This window comes from Ciconia boyciana, chromosome 1, assembly GCF_034638445.1.
Source record: "Ciconia boyciana chromosome 1, ASM3463844v1, whole genome shotgun sequence".
NCBI lineage: Eukaryota > Metazoa > Chordata > Aves > Ciconiiformes > Ciconiidae > Ciconia > Ciconia boyciana.
In genome coordinates, this window is record NC_132934.1 from 43,694,313 (window position 1) to 43,713,710 (window position 19,398).

Genomic DNA, 19,398 nt, shown 5'->3' on the forward strand with positions numbered 1-19,398 from the left:
TATCAGTGCAGTTGATAATACCCAGGATGCAGCTCAGTCGGCTTATCCTATATAAAAACAAGAAAAAATGAAAAGCACAAATTACAGCCACAGTTTTATATCTGCACCTGCCTCAAGGTCATTGCAAAGTCGCTTTAATAGTGTGGCAAAAGTTGAGAATGTCCATGTGGGCAGCACAATAAGATTCTGGAAAAGAAAGTAATCTGTGGGGGCTCTAATGTACCCCTCGTCCTTGTCAACAATAACTACAACAGAGCAGTCTTGGTATGCAACCTCCTAGGTAGCCATCAGAATGGATCTTATGAAGTCATGGAGTTTTAATACATCAGAAGGCCACTGACAATTGGAGGAAACCCAGGAAAAAAACCTCATTATCTAGATTTTTCCTAAGGTTGTAGAGCAACTTTTTTCTTTGTAGAACCATAAAAACTGACCGGAGACACAGTAATCACTTACAACTCCCCCTCTCTGCCCCTGCTCCCCAGCCAGGCTGACTTGCGACATCCAGACTCTCGAAAGATATTTGTGTTAACTTCCACCAAATATTTAGTGAATGTGCCACTTAAGGGAAAATAATAATTAAAAAAATAAATATGGAAGAGGTCTTCAGAGAGCTTGAGGATGCTGATTGCTTCCTGCAAATCCTATCAGTGTAAACTTTTCAAGAACTACCTGTGTTGATAATAAAGGTAGTATAGAAGGGATGGCTCTGGCTAATTCTCAGAATACAATCTGGGTTTGTTCCCCACTAGTCTATGAGTAACCTGTAGCTCATAGTGAAGTAAAACAAGAAGTTCTTTCAGGCACATTTCACCTGAATTAGGTCCACCTGAATTTAGGCAAGTGATAGAGATAAGTAAACCAGAAGCTTAATCACTCTGAATGCCTTCCGTAGCATGTCTCTAGAGGAGCAATTCAGCAGCCCCCAGTCAGAAATACTTCTGCAAAATATTTTCCTTCTTTTGTTGTTTAACAAGAAAATCTAGGGATACTCGTAGCTTGGATAGCTTGCTCACTTCCTTTAGGCCTGTGTTTGCAATGCTAAATGCTTAATCTGCCAGAGTATTTTATTATGAGTATCTGTAAATGATTAGAGATTATTATTGAATGACTGTTACGTGTCTGTTAAGGGAATAAAATTGTAAAAAAGCTCTAATTCATCTTGCCTTTTATATTTGTTGATGACCTAGTAAAATCTATGCTATTTAGTGTGTGATCATTAGGATTTCTAGGACTCTTTGGATATTTTATTCTGTGATTCTGTGTATGTCAAATATCAGTGTAAAATGGTGAATAATAAATGGTGTGCACTGTAAAAAAAAAAAAAAAAAAAAAAAAATTGCCAGCCAAGAGCATTTAATTACAGCTGTTTATGTTGAAAAGGCTGAAGACCATGGAACAATGTGCAGAATGGAATGAGCAAGAATTGCCACCCTGTGCTTTGCATGTTAAAAGTAATGAGGGCAGTCCAAACAAAATTATTTGCATTCTGTCCAACTTTAGCTTGAAAACACCATACAGTTCCACAGAATAGCTTAATTGCCTAGTATAGTATAATTGCCAGGCATGGGGAGTAATATAATTTACATGTCTGACCATGAAATGAACCAGGGAAACTGCTGGTTTTTAACAGCTTGGTTTTGACTTATCTGAGCTTTAGAATTGTTGTAAGTGTAAAACCAGATGTTGATGGCTGCAGCGGTACCTCGTGTTTCATCTTCCTGCATCTTGGCATTATGGACTTGTGGATTTTGTGGATCCCCGAAACCATCAAACGGGGGGAATTGCAGGTTGTGCCTGTGAGGCCCTTGGTAGGGGTGGGAACGGTCTGCGCTCAAGAGCGACGTCTGGCCCTGTCCTGCTGCACCTCAGCCTCTGTGGAAACAGCCTCTGTGAGAAAAGCTGGGTGTGCTTGGGAAGGTTATAGCATACTACTGAAACTAATCCGCTTCTTAATCCGATAAAAATTCGAAGTTAAAGAAGTTTTTAACAGTGCAGTTTATATAGACTACTTTCTATTCTCTGGGCAGTTAACATGCATTACAGTCTTGTTATTTATTTCACTGACTTCCCCAGGATGCTCTAAATAATGAATAGAAAGATGCTCTCCAAGCATTTGAGTCTACTTTGGTGAGTGTATTTGTAATACAATGCTTACCTTTGTCATTTGCAGGAGTAGGTGATTCTCAAAAGTTGGAATAGCAAACAGAATTGGTTATATGCTTAGGGGAGATGTATCAGGCTAAAGCTGTGTTTGGGAAACAATCTTCTATCTGGGTATGCGTTCTCTCATGTAGTGGCTTTGTGTACAATTGTTCATGCTCTTATGACTTCACAGGCAGATGCATCTTCTGTTTGCTTCTAGTTATTTTTGGAACTAGACTTGTCCTTATTGCATGATTAGTCCTTTTGTTGATATCATGTTCAAATGTATGTGAAGATAAATACGGATACGAAATAGGTGCCTCACGTTGTAGTGTTGAGAATAACTACAATTTTATTCCTTGTTGGAACACTCTTTGGTCTGAAGGAGAAATGTATCTTATAGGGTAACATGCTGTCAGTGTTTCATTGTATCAATATTGAGCCCTTGATTTTCTCTCAGTGTTGGGTTTATCCCACCCTTCTGGAATCACCCAACATGTGGTAACAGCTTAAATCTTTCTCCTGTTTATAAATGGATCACAGAAATAAAGCTTGCAATTTTAGTGGTGGAACTAGGCATCCTCAGGGGTTTTTTGTTTGCTTGTTTTTAATTCAATGTTATCAAAAAAGGAGAACCCTCTATAGACCACAGTATGTTTTGCCTTTAAGTCCTGGGTGAAAAGTGCAAACATGAGAATACTCAGAGAAATCCAAGATACCATTAACAACCAAGCCAAAAACTAAGCGGTATGAGCCATCTTCTATTAAAAACAAAAGTCGCTTCCATGGCAAATACAGAAGGTTAGTTCAGATCCTCCTAGAAACAGCTATCAGACTTGACTGTCAGTTCACAGTCTTTGTTTCTGAACCTCAGGTTTCAGTGCCTAGGGGGGGAAAAAACCCCATAGATGCCTAAATATGGATTTCTTTGGAAGCAAACTTCAGCCATCAGGTTTACAATTTTTGGCCCAAGTATAAATCAGTTACAGTAGAGTATCACTTGCACCTTGGGTCTGATTAAAAGATAGTTTAAGCTGATAGTAATATTGGTAATGACTCCACTGAATTTTGGATTTATTTATTTTGTTAAGAGAAAATAACCTTTTCAGTGTCATTTTATTAGAGATAGACTGCATGACCTAGCATGTACCATTCAATACACTATCTAGACATATTTCTTATTCCATATGCATTAGTGAAGGCATGTTGTGAACATTATGCATTTAAAATTAATTGAAATGGCATTCGAATTATTTTTACGTGGGCTTCATCTACTCAGTTAATTCAATTTAAACATAATTGGCTTTCAATTGCACTGAAGGCATGAAGATTCTATGATTTTAGTGTCAAAAATGACAGAAGAGACACTGGCTCTTTCTCTTGATGTTAGCAGAACTTTAACTTTCTGGCAAAGAAATCTTGTTTGTAGGTTTTTTGTTTTGTTTTGTTTTTTTCCCCCCTGACATTTGCAGCCTTCAAGAGAACTTTTGGGGGGAGGTGTTCTTTTTTTTAAGTTGTCATATTGGCTAGGAGTTAGTATTCTGACTACAGGTTTTCCCTGTCTGACCCTGTCAGTGTTATACTGACTATTACTTTTTGAAGGCACTGAGTAGGAAGTATATGATAATGATGAAAAAATTTCATCTATGCTGCCTTTAGTCAAATAGTCTTTGCTCTTCTCTTTCCTTTAATTTTTCCTTGATGTCTGTAGCTGGAATTCACTAGCTGTTCTCAGTGAATACTCTGCGTGTCCACTGTGATGTAGAGGGGGACAAGTGGGATCATGCATAAGTTCATCCTGCCAAGTATTAAATAAAAAAACAGTATTAATTTCTTAAAAAAAAAAAAAAAAAAAAAAAAAAAAACAAACCACCAAGACAAATAAACAAACCACCCCCCACACACACCTGAGGAAGACAGATATTACAAAGAGTGACAGCAAATTGCAAATCAATCTTGATGATGATATTTTTTTTTTTCTCAACAGGTTCACAGTCAGGATGTAACCTTCTGTAAAATGGAAACCTGTGAAGAAAGATACAGATAGCAGTTGGAGATAAAAGTAGCAGATGAATATTTCTCTTCTTAAGCATCAGCTTTTTAAAACGCTATGGTGATTTGGAAAGTCCCAAGAGTGAACTGCAAAGTTTTTCTCAGCTCGATCGATGGGTTTCTTAGTCATTTCTCCAAGTCATTGATGTTCAGAGATGATGTGTGATGGAACACCATGTCTGTGTGTTTGTAGCCCCTGTTTTTTGGATTAGTTTGCTGTATTGCTGAACCAATTTCATTTTGAAGGGCAAGGAGTGAATGTGATGGATTTATCTTCAGAGATGAACAAACATGGAAGGAATCCAGTAAGTCATAAACTAGAAGATCAAAAGAAGGTAAGATTATTTTTAATTGTACTTAATTGTAGTGGAACCACTTGCTAACTCTTTGATGATTTTTAGTAAACTGGAAATTAATGTGCTTTTGAGAATAGTCTGCCATGCTCACTCACTATTGCAGTACAGTGAACTGCTGTTATGGGACTCAATTTCTTCATCACCTAGTACTTTTCTTTCTCATACTGCTTGATTGCCTGGTAATTTTATGTCAAAAGCTCCCTGAATTTGTCTAGCAAATTGGCAAAACCTTTCCTCACTACCAACGCTGAGTTTATGGCAGAGACCTGCTGATCTGAGGTAAGTATCTGACATTGGCCTGACGCTGTTTGAGAACTTCGTCCTTTACAGTGGATGTGTGGATAGACCCTTCCCATTGTATACTACCAGTAGTTCTGTATAATTTGGTTTTCTGACAAGTTGTTGTTGTTGTTCAAGTTTTACCTTTTAGTACCCAAGGCAGTTTAAGCATGTAAACTTACACTTCCACAATATGGAAAATCCTTTAGGAAATCCCAGTTCTGCAACAGACTGTCCTAAAGGGCTCACCTTCCCATGAACTCCCCAACTTCATCTCCTTTACTTATACTATGATCTGGAAATTTTTATGCTGCTTATTTTGTAAACCTGAATTTGATGCTTTTCAATATCTTTGTGTCCTTCTATTTTCCCATGTGTTACTGGTCTTTTGATATTACATTCATGATTTTTCCAAAAAAAAAGGTTTGTTGTTTGTTTGTTTGTTTGTTTGTTTTTTAATCTCCAGTTTATTAAAAGTTCCAAACTCTGTAATACTTTTTGTGCCTGGGCTCTAACGTAAAGTCTGCACCAAATGGCAGCCAGCAGAGAGAGTGCATTCTGCTGTAACATTTTGTGGCTGTGGGGTGCTTCATACTAGGCCTTAAAATGAGATTTACTGGCCTCTTTATACTGCATACGTTCAGTGGGGCTGTTAATGTCCAAATCATGTATTGGAGTGCAGGTTATATACTTTATTATTACACAGGCTTATTATAATAAGTGCTGCTGGGTTGGGGTTTTTTTTTAATTTCGGTATGAAATCTGCTGGCTAATCTTTTAAATAATTTTGACCTTGTTTGGGAAAAATACAAATTGGGGGAATTTACGGGCAACATAAATGAAACAGTTTTAGGACTGTGAAACAGTTTTAAGACTGTGTTTGTATGAGTTAATCAAAGTCATTCAGTCACAGCCAATAGCCCTTTAAAGTGCAGAGAATTGCAGGAAATATACCATGGTAACACATGTGGTGAAATTATTGCAAAAATATATTCAGCCTTTGAGCAGGTTTTTTGTAATGGAAAAGACACAGAGGTATGTGATAGGAAGTAACTGGTTTAGAGCACGGGGCTTTCTCTGACTCATAATTCCCACCCTTCTGTGGCACAAAAGAAAAGCTGAGAAATGTTAGCATTAATCTCACCATCCGGGTGAACTGTTTTCTGAACTGTTATTATCTGATCTAGAATCGAGTATGCTTGAGTCTCCTCTTCCCCCAACCCCCCCTCTTATTTCAAAAGGATTTTTTCCCTTCATGTCTAATACCTGCAGATTCACTTCTAGAGACTGACTCTTCAGATTGCTTAGGAGGAGAAAGTTTGTTTCAAAGGGGATCTGTTGTACCTCAAGGTCAAATGTTTTCTTTGAGCCAGTCTGTGGATATTTTATCCAGCTGTAGAACTATGCAATGATCACCAAAGGCTCTGCAGCTGCTAAAAGACTCTGCTCCTGTGGTGTGGTTGATGCTGAAGAAGTAAATGTGATGATAATAAACAGAAGTCTGGTTAGCTTTCATTACATTCAGGGACCCTTACTAGTAATTTAGTATCATCGATATGCTAGTATTGAGTTCATTATAGAAGGCTAATATTTTGATAAAATAAGGCTTTAAAAGTGATGGGGAAACACAAGAAGTAGTAGTAACTTGGCTATGTCTTTATGCTGCATTGATTGTAAAGCAAATTTTGAAATATGTTAGATAGAAATGAGTGAAATGAAAATGGACCACTTTAGGAAATATTGCCTGACTTACTGGCTGACATGGATGCCTTAGTGTGCTGTACCTGGATCAGACCAGGCAGAAGTCAAGCTGAATCTCTTAGGTCATATTCTACAAATAAATGAAAAATATTGTGTTCTGGGAAGACTCAACTGTTGTGTTGCTGCAGAACGTATTGTCACTGGACTGTTTTCTGCATGGGGAATTTAGGAAAAAAAATCAAATGGAGAAAAAAGCTCCATGTTAGTTAAGGCTATAAAATGTCTCAGGTAGTTTTAAAAATGCAGACTATGCTTTGGCATTTAGCTTTTCTAATAATTTCATAGCTATACTATATATGTGCTATATAGTTACTTTCCTATGATCTGGATTTTGGCCTGGACAACTATGTTTATATAATTTTCATGTTGTTAGCATATGATCTATCATGTCTGTAGGACACTCAGATATGCTCCTTATCTCAGAACCCATCAAATGCTATCATCACCTGCATTTTAAATAGGTGCATACTCCTTTTATGGCTGCAGAACTATCAAGCTCCTTTCTGTAGCTGCAAGGTGCAATGACAGTTTTATTGATTACTGGCAATAGTCTGTTTATGTTTGTCATACTGGCAGGTGTCTCTGGGCTGATACTTGGGTATTTGACCCTCCTGAGTACAAAATGAGGCTCAGGCACAAAGTAAGAGCTTTCGGTAGTGGTGTGGAAGCAGTAATGCAATTTCTGTGGCTGAAGTGTTGGGGAAAGGAGGGAGGCAGGCTAACAGAAGGCAGGGCAGAGTGGAAAAAGGCTTTTAAGAAAGATCATTGTAATCCATTCATTTGACCTCCTACAGAAAACAGGCATAGGATTTCCCTCTACAAATTCTCCTAGCTGGGTGTTGAAGCCTCAGGAAATTGGTAATGAGCTGGAATGGGCAGTTCTGGGACGCCCATCAGCTTTATCTGCTTGAGAACCGTGTGTCCATGGCATCTCTGTCCAAAACACATCCTTCCTTCCTTCCTCCAAGCTGGATGTGCCAGACATACTGCTCCATCTATGTGGAGATTTCAGTTTAAATGCTGTGTTTCTGGATCTATTTGCCATTCCCACAGTGTGCTGTAATTTCTTATTTAAAAAGTATGATAATATTGAAGGTTTTAGGACATAAATGCCTGTAAGCAGCAAATGCAAGTATCGCTGTTTACAGTATGGTGTGTGGGTTCATGATTTTAGCATATGGTAAATGGTAGAGAGAGCTATGAACTAGCAGTTTGAATAACAGGTTTCTACAGCCAACTTGCTGCAAATAACTATTTTAAAAACCAGAAAAGACTGCTTTATCTATCTGTATTTCATCATTCAGCAGGGTTCTTCTGTTTTCAAAATCAACATAAAAATTTGTAATCTGCTGCCACATGCATGGTTTATGCTAGCCAAATCTGTAAAATGAATATCCAAAATTTCCCAAATACTCCAGTCATTTAATTTTAATGTTTTCCCCTACAAGAAAGTCCCATTGCAGCCATTTCTTTGACAGACTATCCAGGTTACTTGGTATCTTGGAAGAACACCTGCTTGCTGCAGGCAGGCAAAGCCAAACCTTTGAATGATGCTGCAGCTGTGGTCTTGTTAAAGTCTAGAGACTGGGGTTGGGAGCCTGAGAATGTGCTTCACCGTGGGCATATGGATGCACGTGAGGCAACACACAGGCAAATAACACAGGCTGCAATACCCTCAAATGTCATTTAGGTACTTGACCTTGTGTAAACCTATAAAATTGTTTCAAAACTATAGTAATGTACAAAATGCTTCCCAGTAACGATAGTACTCCATCCCTTAAAGGTTTGGCATATCTGCTTTGTCTGCTAACTAATTTAGTGCTTTCTGTTCCGCAATGTCTAGGGAGTTTCAGACAAGCCCACTGAGTCCCTATCCTGACTCACACCAAAAGATGTGCACCTAGATTTGAAATCCATCATGTAGAATACGGTAGTAATGATATTCTTGCAAAATTGCTAGTTTCCAAAAGAGGAACCTTTGCACCTCCACTGACACAATTGACATGTGGCTTGGAGTTCTGCACACCCAAAATGCTTGCTGTGGTCACAGGGATAGTTTTTAATCACATCTTCTTGGACGTCACATCTTCAAGTCTCTGGATGAAAGGCCTTTGTTCTGTTTACAGGCTGATCCAAACCAAATGAAAACAAAGGAAAGTTTTTAGAACTTCACCACCAATCCCCAAATATATGCTTTAAAGTTAAATATGAAAAAGTGAAAGGATCTCAGTTTCTTTCAGAACAAATTGCATTATTTCCTTTAGTCTTTCTTTTTGTAGGCAGATGAGCCACTGAACTCAGAGGGATTTTTAATAGACACCAAGGCTCTATTACAGGGCAATAATTAAATATAATTAATAAGCAGGAATACCAAACAAGCCTTGTCTACTGTTGGATGTTTTGCTGGTCTCCCTGGTAGCCATTTGGAGATTAACTAAATGTTCAACAATCAGTCAGTTTTTGCCTGATAGGGTAAAATAGCAGTTTACTGTCAAAAGCATCATGCAGCCTTGACATGCCGTCCTTTAAAAATCAAATCAAGAGAGAAGGTTTAGAATGGACAGATGAAATAGGGGTAATCAGCATGTACATCACACTTTTTTCCTCCATCCCTGCCTGCTTCATTTTAGTCGATATTCAGCACATGGAACAACATTTCAGGAAAATCGGATGTCATCACCATGAGGAGCACAATTTGTCCTCGCGAACATGCTCATACTGCTGTGTCTGTGCTCCCTGTTTTCACATCTCAGTTCTCATTTTTATGTCTAATACTGTAGTCACCCAATGACTGTTTTTAAAAATAATGGCATTAAATATTGGGCAGGCCAGGGTTGTTGCTATTCTTATTTAATAGCTCATTTTAATTTGGGGACGTAGGATCTGGATGATGTTGCTTGTTATCTCAACAAAAAAGTTGATTTCTCCCATCCTGTTTTTACTTCTCCCTCTGAAGCAGCTCTAACTGATCTTTCTCTCCCTCCCCCTCTCCCCACCCCAGTCCCTCCTACACATATATACACATATATATATATGTATGCTCTGTGCAGTTTTGTCCATCTGCCCATCTGTGTCTCTGTCAGGGGATGCTTTGCAAACAACTGGAGATCTGAAGTTCTGGTGAAGAGTCAGAGACTCCTTAAGCTCAGTGTTCACTATTATCCCTTATCTCACAACAGCTGGCAGGTTTTTTTTTCCAGGACATATATTCAGTGTTTTAACCAAAAACAGTGAGGCAAGGGGATAGTGACGGGTCTTCAGGGCTGAGGGGAGAGGTTCGTTCTCTTTTTGTTTTGCTGTTGTTTTTTCTTTGATACCTTTGAATTAGGCAGAGATAGGAAGAGCCCACCCAGCTGATAAGAAGAAATGGGCTGTGGGAATAAAATTACAGTTGCTTTCCAAATTCTTTGCTATATCAGCCTGTCATATATTACATCTATCTTTCCCTTAAGCTGTCTCCCTCTATATTCCATCAGTTTTCTGTTTCAAAATTTATGCTAGAAAGACTTGAATTATTTCCCTCTCTGTCAAACCTCCCTGGGGCCCCACCACCTGACTCCTCTTGCTTGCTGAAATTGTTCTGTGCACTCTGCTAGTGCAGTTGTTCCAATTTAAAAAAAAATATTTTTACAGGCTCAATAAATGGTGTTAAATATAATTTTATGAAATATAAACCCCATATTTAATAATTCATAAAGTAAATTAATGTCCTCTGCTGTATGTTTACAGGGGGTTTTTTCACCTCTTATTAGAGAACCATGATGTAAATAAGAAAGTACACATTTCTTTTTCATGCTTTTTCTTTTTCATTGCCTTCCCAAAGCCACTATCTGCAACAAAGTCTCAATTACAGAGTAGTATTTTGACCCAGTGCTGCACCAAAACAGCTGAAAAATGGAATACTGATTAATTAATTATTTTCCTGAAAGGATACTGGCTGGCTGTATCTTATATTTCAGTAGTATGCCTTGATTTCTTAGCTGGTTGCGTTTCTTCTCACTCAATGTTACCTTTAAGCTGTTGCTGTTAATGCATGCCTGATAACTGAATAAAACTTGTTTAAGAATACCAGGTAAAAGTTGTACAGGATGTCATCACTGCCCGGTTGGAAGGAGCTCAGCTGCTTTGCAGTTGTTTGTGCTGGCAGATTTTTTGCGTAATCAGATAGCTGAAATGAATACTATTTTGTACATACACATACAACATGATTTTGGATATGCACTACAGAGTAGAGTGAGAGAAAGAGGGCGGCTTTTCATTTGGGTTGGTTACTCTTCCCCCCACCCCCCACGCAAAAAAAGTAATGCTATTACTTGCTGGCCTTGGTCTTCGCTTACTACTAAAGGCACAATTTCCCATTTCTACCAATTACATTGCTATTAGTACCTAGGCAAAGGTAGATTTAAGCATCTTGTCTCAAATAGTCTTATCTAATTTGTAATAAGATACAATGGCTAAGAAGTAGAAAACTGAAATTTGGGCAGGTAATATCTCATGATTATACAGTTTGCTCTAGGACATCTTGATGGTTACAAACTGTCTGTAAGGTTTTCATTTGTCAAGTATAAAAGAAAAAGGCTAGAGGCTTTCTACCATAAATCCTGGTTTTTGATTGCTGTTGCTCCTAGCTTTTTCAAAGAAAGCTCTTGTTAGCCTCAGGACAAAGAACAATTTAAGCGATAATAAATAGCTAAACTAGTAAATAAAATCACATGCCTTTCTTCTTTGTTGTTTCTCTGCAGTGGTTTTGCAACATAAGGAAATCAGTGGAACTGTTATTTAGTATTTTCCTGCTCTTTCTGTTATTATTTTTTAAAAGTGCTAGAGAATAATATTTGTTTATCTGCTTTTGTCATTAAATCATCATCTGGGAAAATCTCATGTACTTTGAGGATGAAATGCAGATTAGGAAAGGGTTGGGCTCTTGAAATAGTATGCAACCATGGCCTGTCTTTTCCCTTCTAAGAAGGAGCACAAGCTTGAGAAGCAGTTGCACAGACCAGTTACAGTGGAGAATCTGAATGGAAGCTTCTAGGTGATCTTGCAGTGTGACATTGTTTTGGATTTTTATCATCCAACTTCATGAAGATCAATACCTTAGAAAAGACCTTTTGAGGTTTTTGCAGTTTCAAATCTGATCTTTGAAATAGGGATGGTCCCATAATGAGTACATTATGAGTCAACTATCCTGCTTGCTGACTTTTCTTAAGTATTTCTTTAAATCATATGGATGATCCTGTATCAAAATCTGCATTCAGGGTAAATACATTTTCTTGTTTCCCGTCCCTTGAATTTTGAACTTTCCATGGTATTTTTTTTCTACTCTGAACAGGCTGTGTACAACAAAAACTAAAAATTGTATAGGCAGGATTCCTCTCAAAATGTTGGGAAGCGTAAGTAAAAATAATCTGAACCTCCTGCTTACTCCAGTTCCGGACTGTAGTTGATTGTCTGAAAGACTAAAACATGACTAGAGCAGTTTTGATACAGATGTAACTAAAGATACTTTTTTCTGCTTTGATGATAATTCTACTTTTATGTTAAGTGAAAAGCACTGCTGTGCTTACGAAGTAGTTGGGAAGACTTTTTGTTGTTGTTTTTACCACATTTGTATTGGGCTAGTTTCTCTAAATCATTCTGTATTGTTACTTTGAGATTTTAACTGGATCCTAAACTCAGGTCAAGGACACTGCATCTTCCTGGTTATCTCTGCATTCCTGCAGTACAAGTAAGGCATTACAAGTGCTGTTGAATCCATGTGTCGTGGATGGAAGTCCTACCTATTTGCTTCTCTAATTCCCCTGGAACTCTTAATTTTGAAATTGTAAGGAGAAGCATCTGCTGCTGCTGCTGTATCAGAAGAAATAAACCAGTGAGGGACTGTACTGCAGTGTGCCTTTGTTGGAGGGATATAAAGACCTTTTTAAGACTACGTTTTGTATGTGCTAAAGCAAGAAGTATCTTGTGAGACTGTGTTACATACCTGCTTATAAAGCAGAGCTTATAACCTTTTGAACTCATTCTAGATAGGTCTAGCCTTAGCAACATATGAGATGACAACCCTGTCTGGTATTGTGGCTTTTAGCTTCTGAAGAGAAACATCTGGTGGAATCATTGACTGATTACCAACAAAAATTAATAGTCCCAAATTAAACCAGATCTTGTTTTCCTAGATACAGTACGTAAATATGCAGTCTGAATAGATAGATTGAGAATAGCAAGATTGAGAAAGGGTTGACAAAACTTGGTACAAATGCAGACCTGATGCACAGAAAAGTTTAAAGCCTTGCTTTTACAAATGAGGTTCTAGGATTTTTGCATGCTTACTAAAGGAAATGCATGTGGGAAAAAAAAACCCCAGACCTGTAGAATTAGGGTCAAGGTCTATTGCTGAGGTTGCATTAGTGTGTCACATTAGTTTCATAATGCAGGCAGCCCTTAAATGTGAGTCTCTTGAGTCTAAGTATTGTACCAGAACAGAAGACTATGCTTTGTTCCACCTTAAACTGAAGTGTCAGGGTGCATTCATGCTGCGTTCCAATAAAAGAATACTGCTGGGAGATGCTTCATTTTTATTCCTTTATGCCTAGGTACTGGTATTAGCTTTTCTCCAGTGCTGAGGTACAAAAGAATATAAAGGCAGGGAAGAACTCTGGAAATGGTTTTCATTTTCTTTTTAGTGCAAACTTCCTTTCTTTCACAGTTGGTTACCAGCAAGCACATGCATATACATTTTGATTTGAATGTAAGTATGTGTATATATACAAACTAACATAGTTATGCTGTATGTTTTCTGCAGTAAAATGAGCAAAGTGTCTTTGCTAGAAGAGAAGAAAAAGTTGGTAGAGCTGAGTTTAATACCAATGTATTTCCTCTACTTCACAGCTGTGGTGTTTTTTGTTGGTTTAGGTTTTGTGGGTTTTTGTTTGTTTTGGCGTTGTTTTGTGTGGGGGTTTTGTGTGTGTGTGTTGTTTTTTTTTCTTTTTAAACTTGAGGATACTCCAGTGTTGGTAAAGTGAACCTTAGAATATTATCATTTATTTTGGGGGCTTTGTGGGATTTTTGAGGTTTGGTGGTTTTTTTTTTGTAGTGTCTTTAGATGTGATAAAATTGTATCTCAGTAGGCACTGCTGCATGCGAAAACCATAATTTCTTTAATATTAAATTCCTTGATGTCTTCTAGAATTGTCAGTATCAGGCACAGCTATTTCCCTTAATGACACTTTTACCTGAGTGACCGAGTGTAGGTTTTGCCATGGAAAGGGACAGCCCCTGGCATCCAGGGCCTTATCTGAAGGCATGTAGCAAAGCAGCTGCTGTTCCAGTTTAACATTTATTATTACTGAAGGAAACATAAACCTATGGTTGTAATGCAAGTCAGCAGGCTGTCTTTATTAGTTGGGCTCTTGATATTTTTTTTTGTCTGCTCCTCCTTTCTTTTTGTTGTTGTTGCTGTTGTTGTTTTCTCCTTTCTCTGTCAGGTGTACTCTCCTTACCTGTCATGTTCCATCTATCCTTGTTTCATGTTTGTTGCCCTCTATCTGTTTGTTTTCATTTTCCTTCTCCCTTGCTCAAGTCAGCCTGGCTTATCGATTTGTATATGGGCACACACATATATGCAGATCATTGCATGTGTGAATATATACATATGTATGCACATATTTATGCGTACTGGTAGTTTGAGTGGGTGTTTGCATATAAACATGTAATATGGGCAATGATGCATAGGACAATCTCTAGTGTAATCATATGTTAAAATGTTTTGCTTTCTCCATATTCCATTTGTGTCTTGATTTTTCTGGAAAATAGTACCCTTAGCTTGGAGTCTTGGTCACCCTGTGCGCCTGTGTGCACATGTGTGCAGAGCTTAGGACAGGAGTCACTTGTCTGTAACTAGGGCTCGAGTCTTTTAAAACAATAGTAGTAGTAATTATATGATTTAAAAGTTTTATTTTCTGTAAATTAGGAATTTTTTTTTTTTTAAATCTACATTTCTTAAATCTTGTTGGTTGGAAATTTTTGTGTTCACTTGTTTCTACTTGTAGAGCCTGTCAGTGTTCTCCAGCTCAGTCAGAAACGTGACAGTTACTCTTAGTTCTCCACAGAAGAAGCAGCTTTAAAATACTATCTATGAGTTGCCATGTCATTTGACTGACATGAAGCAGGGAAACCAAATATCCCTCTTTATCTGAATCACTAAACTGATGCCAGTAATACGTTGCATGGTAAGTCCATGACAGAGGGTGTAGTTATTCATAAGTACGGTGGAGGCATTGTACCAACAAGAAAGGACTAGGGGGAAGCTGCCAATAACTTTTTTTTTTTTTTAATTGCCTGATGTAAACACTGTGTCCATAATTTGTCATTTGGAAGGGATAATTTCCAGCAGGTGTTCTTTTTGGCTTAATTGCAGAGGTCAGATGACTTTGGATTTATTGTTGGCATCGTAAATGAGAACCAAAAGGAGACTACAATACACAAACGCACAGTGATTCAACAACATAACCTCTAGAACGCTAGCAAGTATCCATAAAGCAGTAATAATTGTGGCCCCCAATGGTGGGCATCATTTAAAACCAGCTTTTACCTGTGGTTACTACAAAAGAAGTTCTGATATCTTGAAGATATTTCGTACTTACTTGATGTGTAGTGACTGAGGTACATATTGACTTCTTGATGGTGATCTCTCTCTTTTTAAATTTTATTTTATTTTTAAATATGTTGATTTCTTAAACAGAAATTACCTTAGACACCCATCATTTGAAAATTACAATGCTGTTGAGGTAGCAGATCAATATTAAAGTGAAAATTCTGGAACATGGTTATTTAGTTTGCCTGAACTTACTCTGTATTCAGAGTGGAACAGTTGCTGCTTTGTGAAACACTATCTGTATCTGTAAGTGTTATGCAATAGCTTATAATAATATAAATATGCCTATTGCTGTATTACAGTTGCTGCTGTATCACTTTTAGGAAGGATGATGTAAGTAAAGGTTGAAACAGAAAGGCTAAAGGCCTGTTTCTCTTCTAGCTTTGTCAATTTTCTTTGTACCCTCAGGGAAGTTGCTTAAACTCAGTTTTATCCATCTGTAAAATGAAAAGATCTTCTGAATCATTGATCATTGATTTCTCTTAGAGCATTAAGATCCTCAGATTGAAGCTCAAATATATTTGCCTAGTATTTAAAATAAATACGCTGCACTCATGGCTATTTATTTGCATTGTGGCAGAGGACAGGAGTCTCAGTCATGAATCAGGATACAGTTGTGCTGTCACTGTAGGAACACAGTAAAAAAGACTCTGTCTGGCCTGAAGACCTTACAGTTTGCTTGTCAATTCCCTTGATTCCACTCTTGTATTTAGTCCCTAAGAGTGGAATATGCCTTTTTCTTGGTAGAATGTGATCTCCTATATAAAACCACCCATCACTTAGGAACTAAGTTGTACTCTGTGTGAGAGAGGAGGGAGAAGTTTGTGTACACAAAGAAAGGAATACACAGGCTTTTTCTTTGTCATACTCACAAAAAACTTATAACGCTTTAGCTGTTACTGCATTGTGTCTATATTTTCTCCTAATTTCCCAATTTTTCTCCATCATAGTAACCTAAACATGCTCTCAGGACTATAGCAGCCCATTTGGCTGTGCATTAGACAGGGGAGTATGTTCTTAATTCGTTCCGTTTAGGTGGTAGCTAAAGTAGATGGCACTTTGTTGTTGTCAACTGCCACATGACTACTTCTTACAATGCCACTTGCTCTTTCTATATATTTCCAAATGGCGATTTAAAGAAATCATTGCAAGAGGAGCAAATGGATCAGTCAGGGAGATGGAAGAAAGAGATAATAGAAGAAAATTACAGAATTTTCTGAAGGTTTTCCTATGCCAGTTTAGATAACTGGGATTTTGTTCTTTTCTGAAGGCAGATGGAGCTGGTTACCATGTGCTCTGGAGTAGCATCAGTCCTGGTATAAAATGAGCTTTCTGGCTCAAAATCCAAAGGAGCTCCCTTCTTAAAAAATGTACTGGTAATGCAAGCTGATTTGAAGAATTGCCGTACATACAAAAAAATAATAAAATGATGCATTAAAAACAACACTCATGAGTCAAAGCTGTCTGTTAGGAGTTAACATTACATCAAGATTTAATTTACGTCTCTTGCAGAAAAAGACTTCAATATTCCGTGCTATGCTATGTTCAACAGTAATGAGCTAAAATGATATGTAAACATTATAAACAAAGAAGATCCCAAGAGCAAAATTCCTAAGTGGATCCGTAATTCAAAAGTGCCAAAGAGTGATTACGGAGATCTCAGAGTTGATTTTAGCCCATCATAAGCAGAAATAGTGCATGTCTTCTGCTTTGCTCCCCCTTCCACTCCCTTAGTGTTTTTGTTCACTTTTGGTTTGTATTGCTATAAACAAACTATTAAGCATAAAAGAGATGCAAAATACCTTTAACAGTAGTTAGCCTTTTTCTTGCCCTTTACTTATCTGTATATGTTGATCAAATGGTTAAAGCAAACAAAGTCATTCTTCCACAACATGTGTCTAATAATTGTGGCCAATGCAAATCTGATCTGTCAAAAATCTTGTTGTGTTATCTTGATATGTCTGTTCACGGCACAGCTAGAAAGAAAGGCGGAGTTGTCATTTGTTACCAGAACAGCTGGCATAACAGACTGGAAGTTGTGTTCTCCAGGAATTAATTTTTTACCAAGGTAAGTTCAGTCACAGATTTTAAACTGCTAAATTTGCAGCTCAGGCTTTGTCACTTGCCTGGGTAACAATAGAATTTCAGAGGAGATAAAAGGGAAACTGTGGAACATATGTTTGGGGGGGTGCTGGTCTTAATTTTTATTTTCCTCCCCTGTAAAGGAGGTTTCTGTGACTGAGGTTGATTGCTCTGACAGCTGCCCAGGGAAACCAGAGACTCTCCTGTGGGAGTCAGAATATCTATGCTATATAATTGTTTCTTTTGTATCTTTTTTTGTTCTCTTTCTTAGTAGGATTTTTCTTAATAAAACAACAACTGAAACCTCATTAAAGGGGAAAAATGAATCCATTACTGCTATTTAATATTTTCAAAAAGTACTTGTTTCTCCCTATCATGAGATACTAGTTAAGACAATGTATTTTGAGTGTGCTGAACTTCATTTTTTTCCTTCTTTCTTTACTGCAGCATATGTTTAGGAATGCTATGGACACAATATTACTAGAAGTACACCACTTGAATCAGGAGGGTTCAAATAAATAAAAAGAATAAAGGGTTGCGAGTTCTCCATGGCAAAAAACCTTTTTAGACTCCAATATTTATTTCTTCATGGGTTTTTAATGATGTTTAAAATTTTTAGCCTTTAATACCATACATGGTGATTGAAGGGGCAGGGAAGCATTTGTTCTATTTGCAAGATACTCTGTGACTATCTTGGTGCTGTATCTACAAACGCATCCTGGTAAGTGCTCCAGGCATGTGCTATGAGTGATTGTAACGTCATGCTTTTTCTAGTAAATTATGCTATGAACCAGTTCTCAAAATCAAATCAGTAGCCGTGCATTAGGTTTTTTTAAGAGGTGTAGTATTGGTGGCAATCTCATGGTTAAGGTTGTGTTTAGACTTACACTAAAATGATTCACAGTTATACTCTAAAGGTGTAATTACCCAGACCTCTTAGATAACAGTGGGAATCTTTCCAGTGATTTTTGGCAGGCTTTCTGTAGAGCCTTTCAATTTCTGATGTAACATCTTTTTGCAAAAAGTCTTTACTAAAATTTTAAATAAAAAGCAATTAATATTAATCTCTTTAAAAAAAAAAAAAAACACCAACAAAAAACCAAACAGACCCAAATGTGGCTACTCACAGCAGGTGAGAATTACAATTACCATTAGCTGCCAATATATGTGTATTTTTTCTGTGTGCATACAGATTGTGAGAAAACTTGGGCCCTGAGATCACATTAAAGAAGCTAAAATTAAAAATATCTGTAGCTGTTGACCTTGTTGAGAACAACCTCAAATCAGTTTGCCAGACGAAGCCATGTCAATTTGCCAAAGGCACTGCAGGCCCATTGGTGTCCACCCTCTTTTGTGTCACCTCTCAGAGAACATCAATTAACATGAGTGAAAAAAGTCCTAATAATGAATAAAAAACGCCCAAACATCCAAATACTACAAAGGGGGTTCCTTCACGGCTTTGTTTTTAAGGCAACAATGCAGACTGGTTTTAAACAATGAAACTCTTCCAAATCACATTTTGTTTGAATGAGGCCCCTAAATGAAACTGACTCTTCAGATGAGGATTGAATTGGTTGAATTACCTCTAATACAATTTGGATGAAACACTTACCTACTCTTTTGGAGAAAGCATTAAAAATGTCCCTTAAAAGTCTTCATTGAATGTAGCTTGCTTTTAGATTTGTTTAACAGAAGGGCCAGAAAACACAAGCTGAGCTGGTACCTAAGACACTGGATGGTATTTGGATTTTACTTACACGTTATTTCTCATACAGTCACTTTGCTTCTGGAAACTGGATGGATTTCTCCAGATCCACTGGCTGTTATGTTTCCAGAGCTTCCCAGCTTATGATTTAAAGGTAGACTGCACTGCTTTCACACACAGTACACCCAGCCTGCCTTGATACAGAAGACGACCTATCAGTTAAACTGAAGGGGTTGACGTAGGTCCAGGTGTTGGAACCATTCTTCCAAATGCTGTGAGGCTGCTTGCGAGGTACCTGTGCTCTGTATGCTCTGGGATGCCCCAATCAGTGATTACCCTACAGCCCATCTATCTGGTCCTACCTCCTG

At 37.7% G+C, this 19,398-nt stretch overlaps 1 protein-coding gene across 1 annotated transcript in view; it reads left to right on the forward strand.

Annotated features, from left to right (window-relative positions):
* Positions 1–19,398, forward strand: part of NAV3 (neuron navigator 3) — a 562,373-nt gene that overhangs the window by 139,719 nt on the left and 403,256 nt on the right. Inside the window, exon 2 of the mRNA XM_072864069.1 lies at positions 4,133–4,532. Within this exon, the coding sequence (XP_072720170.1) occupies positions 4,461–4,532 (72 nt within the window). The 5' untranslated portion in view covers positions 4,133–4,460. The remainder of the gene's footprint in view (positions 1–4,132; positions 4,533–19,398) is intronic.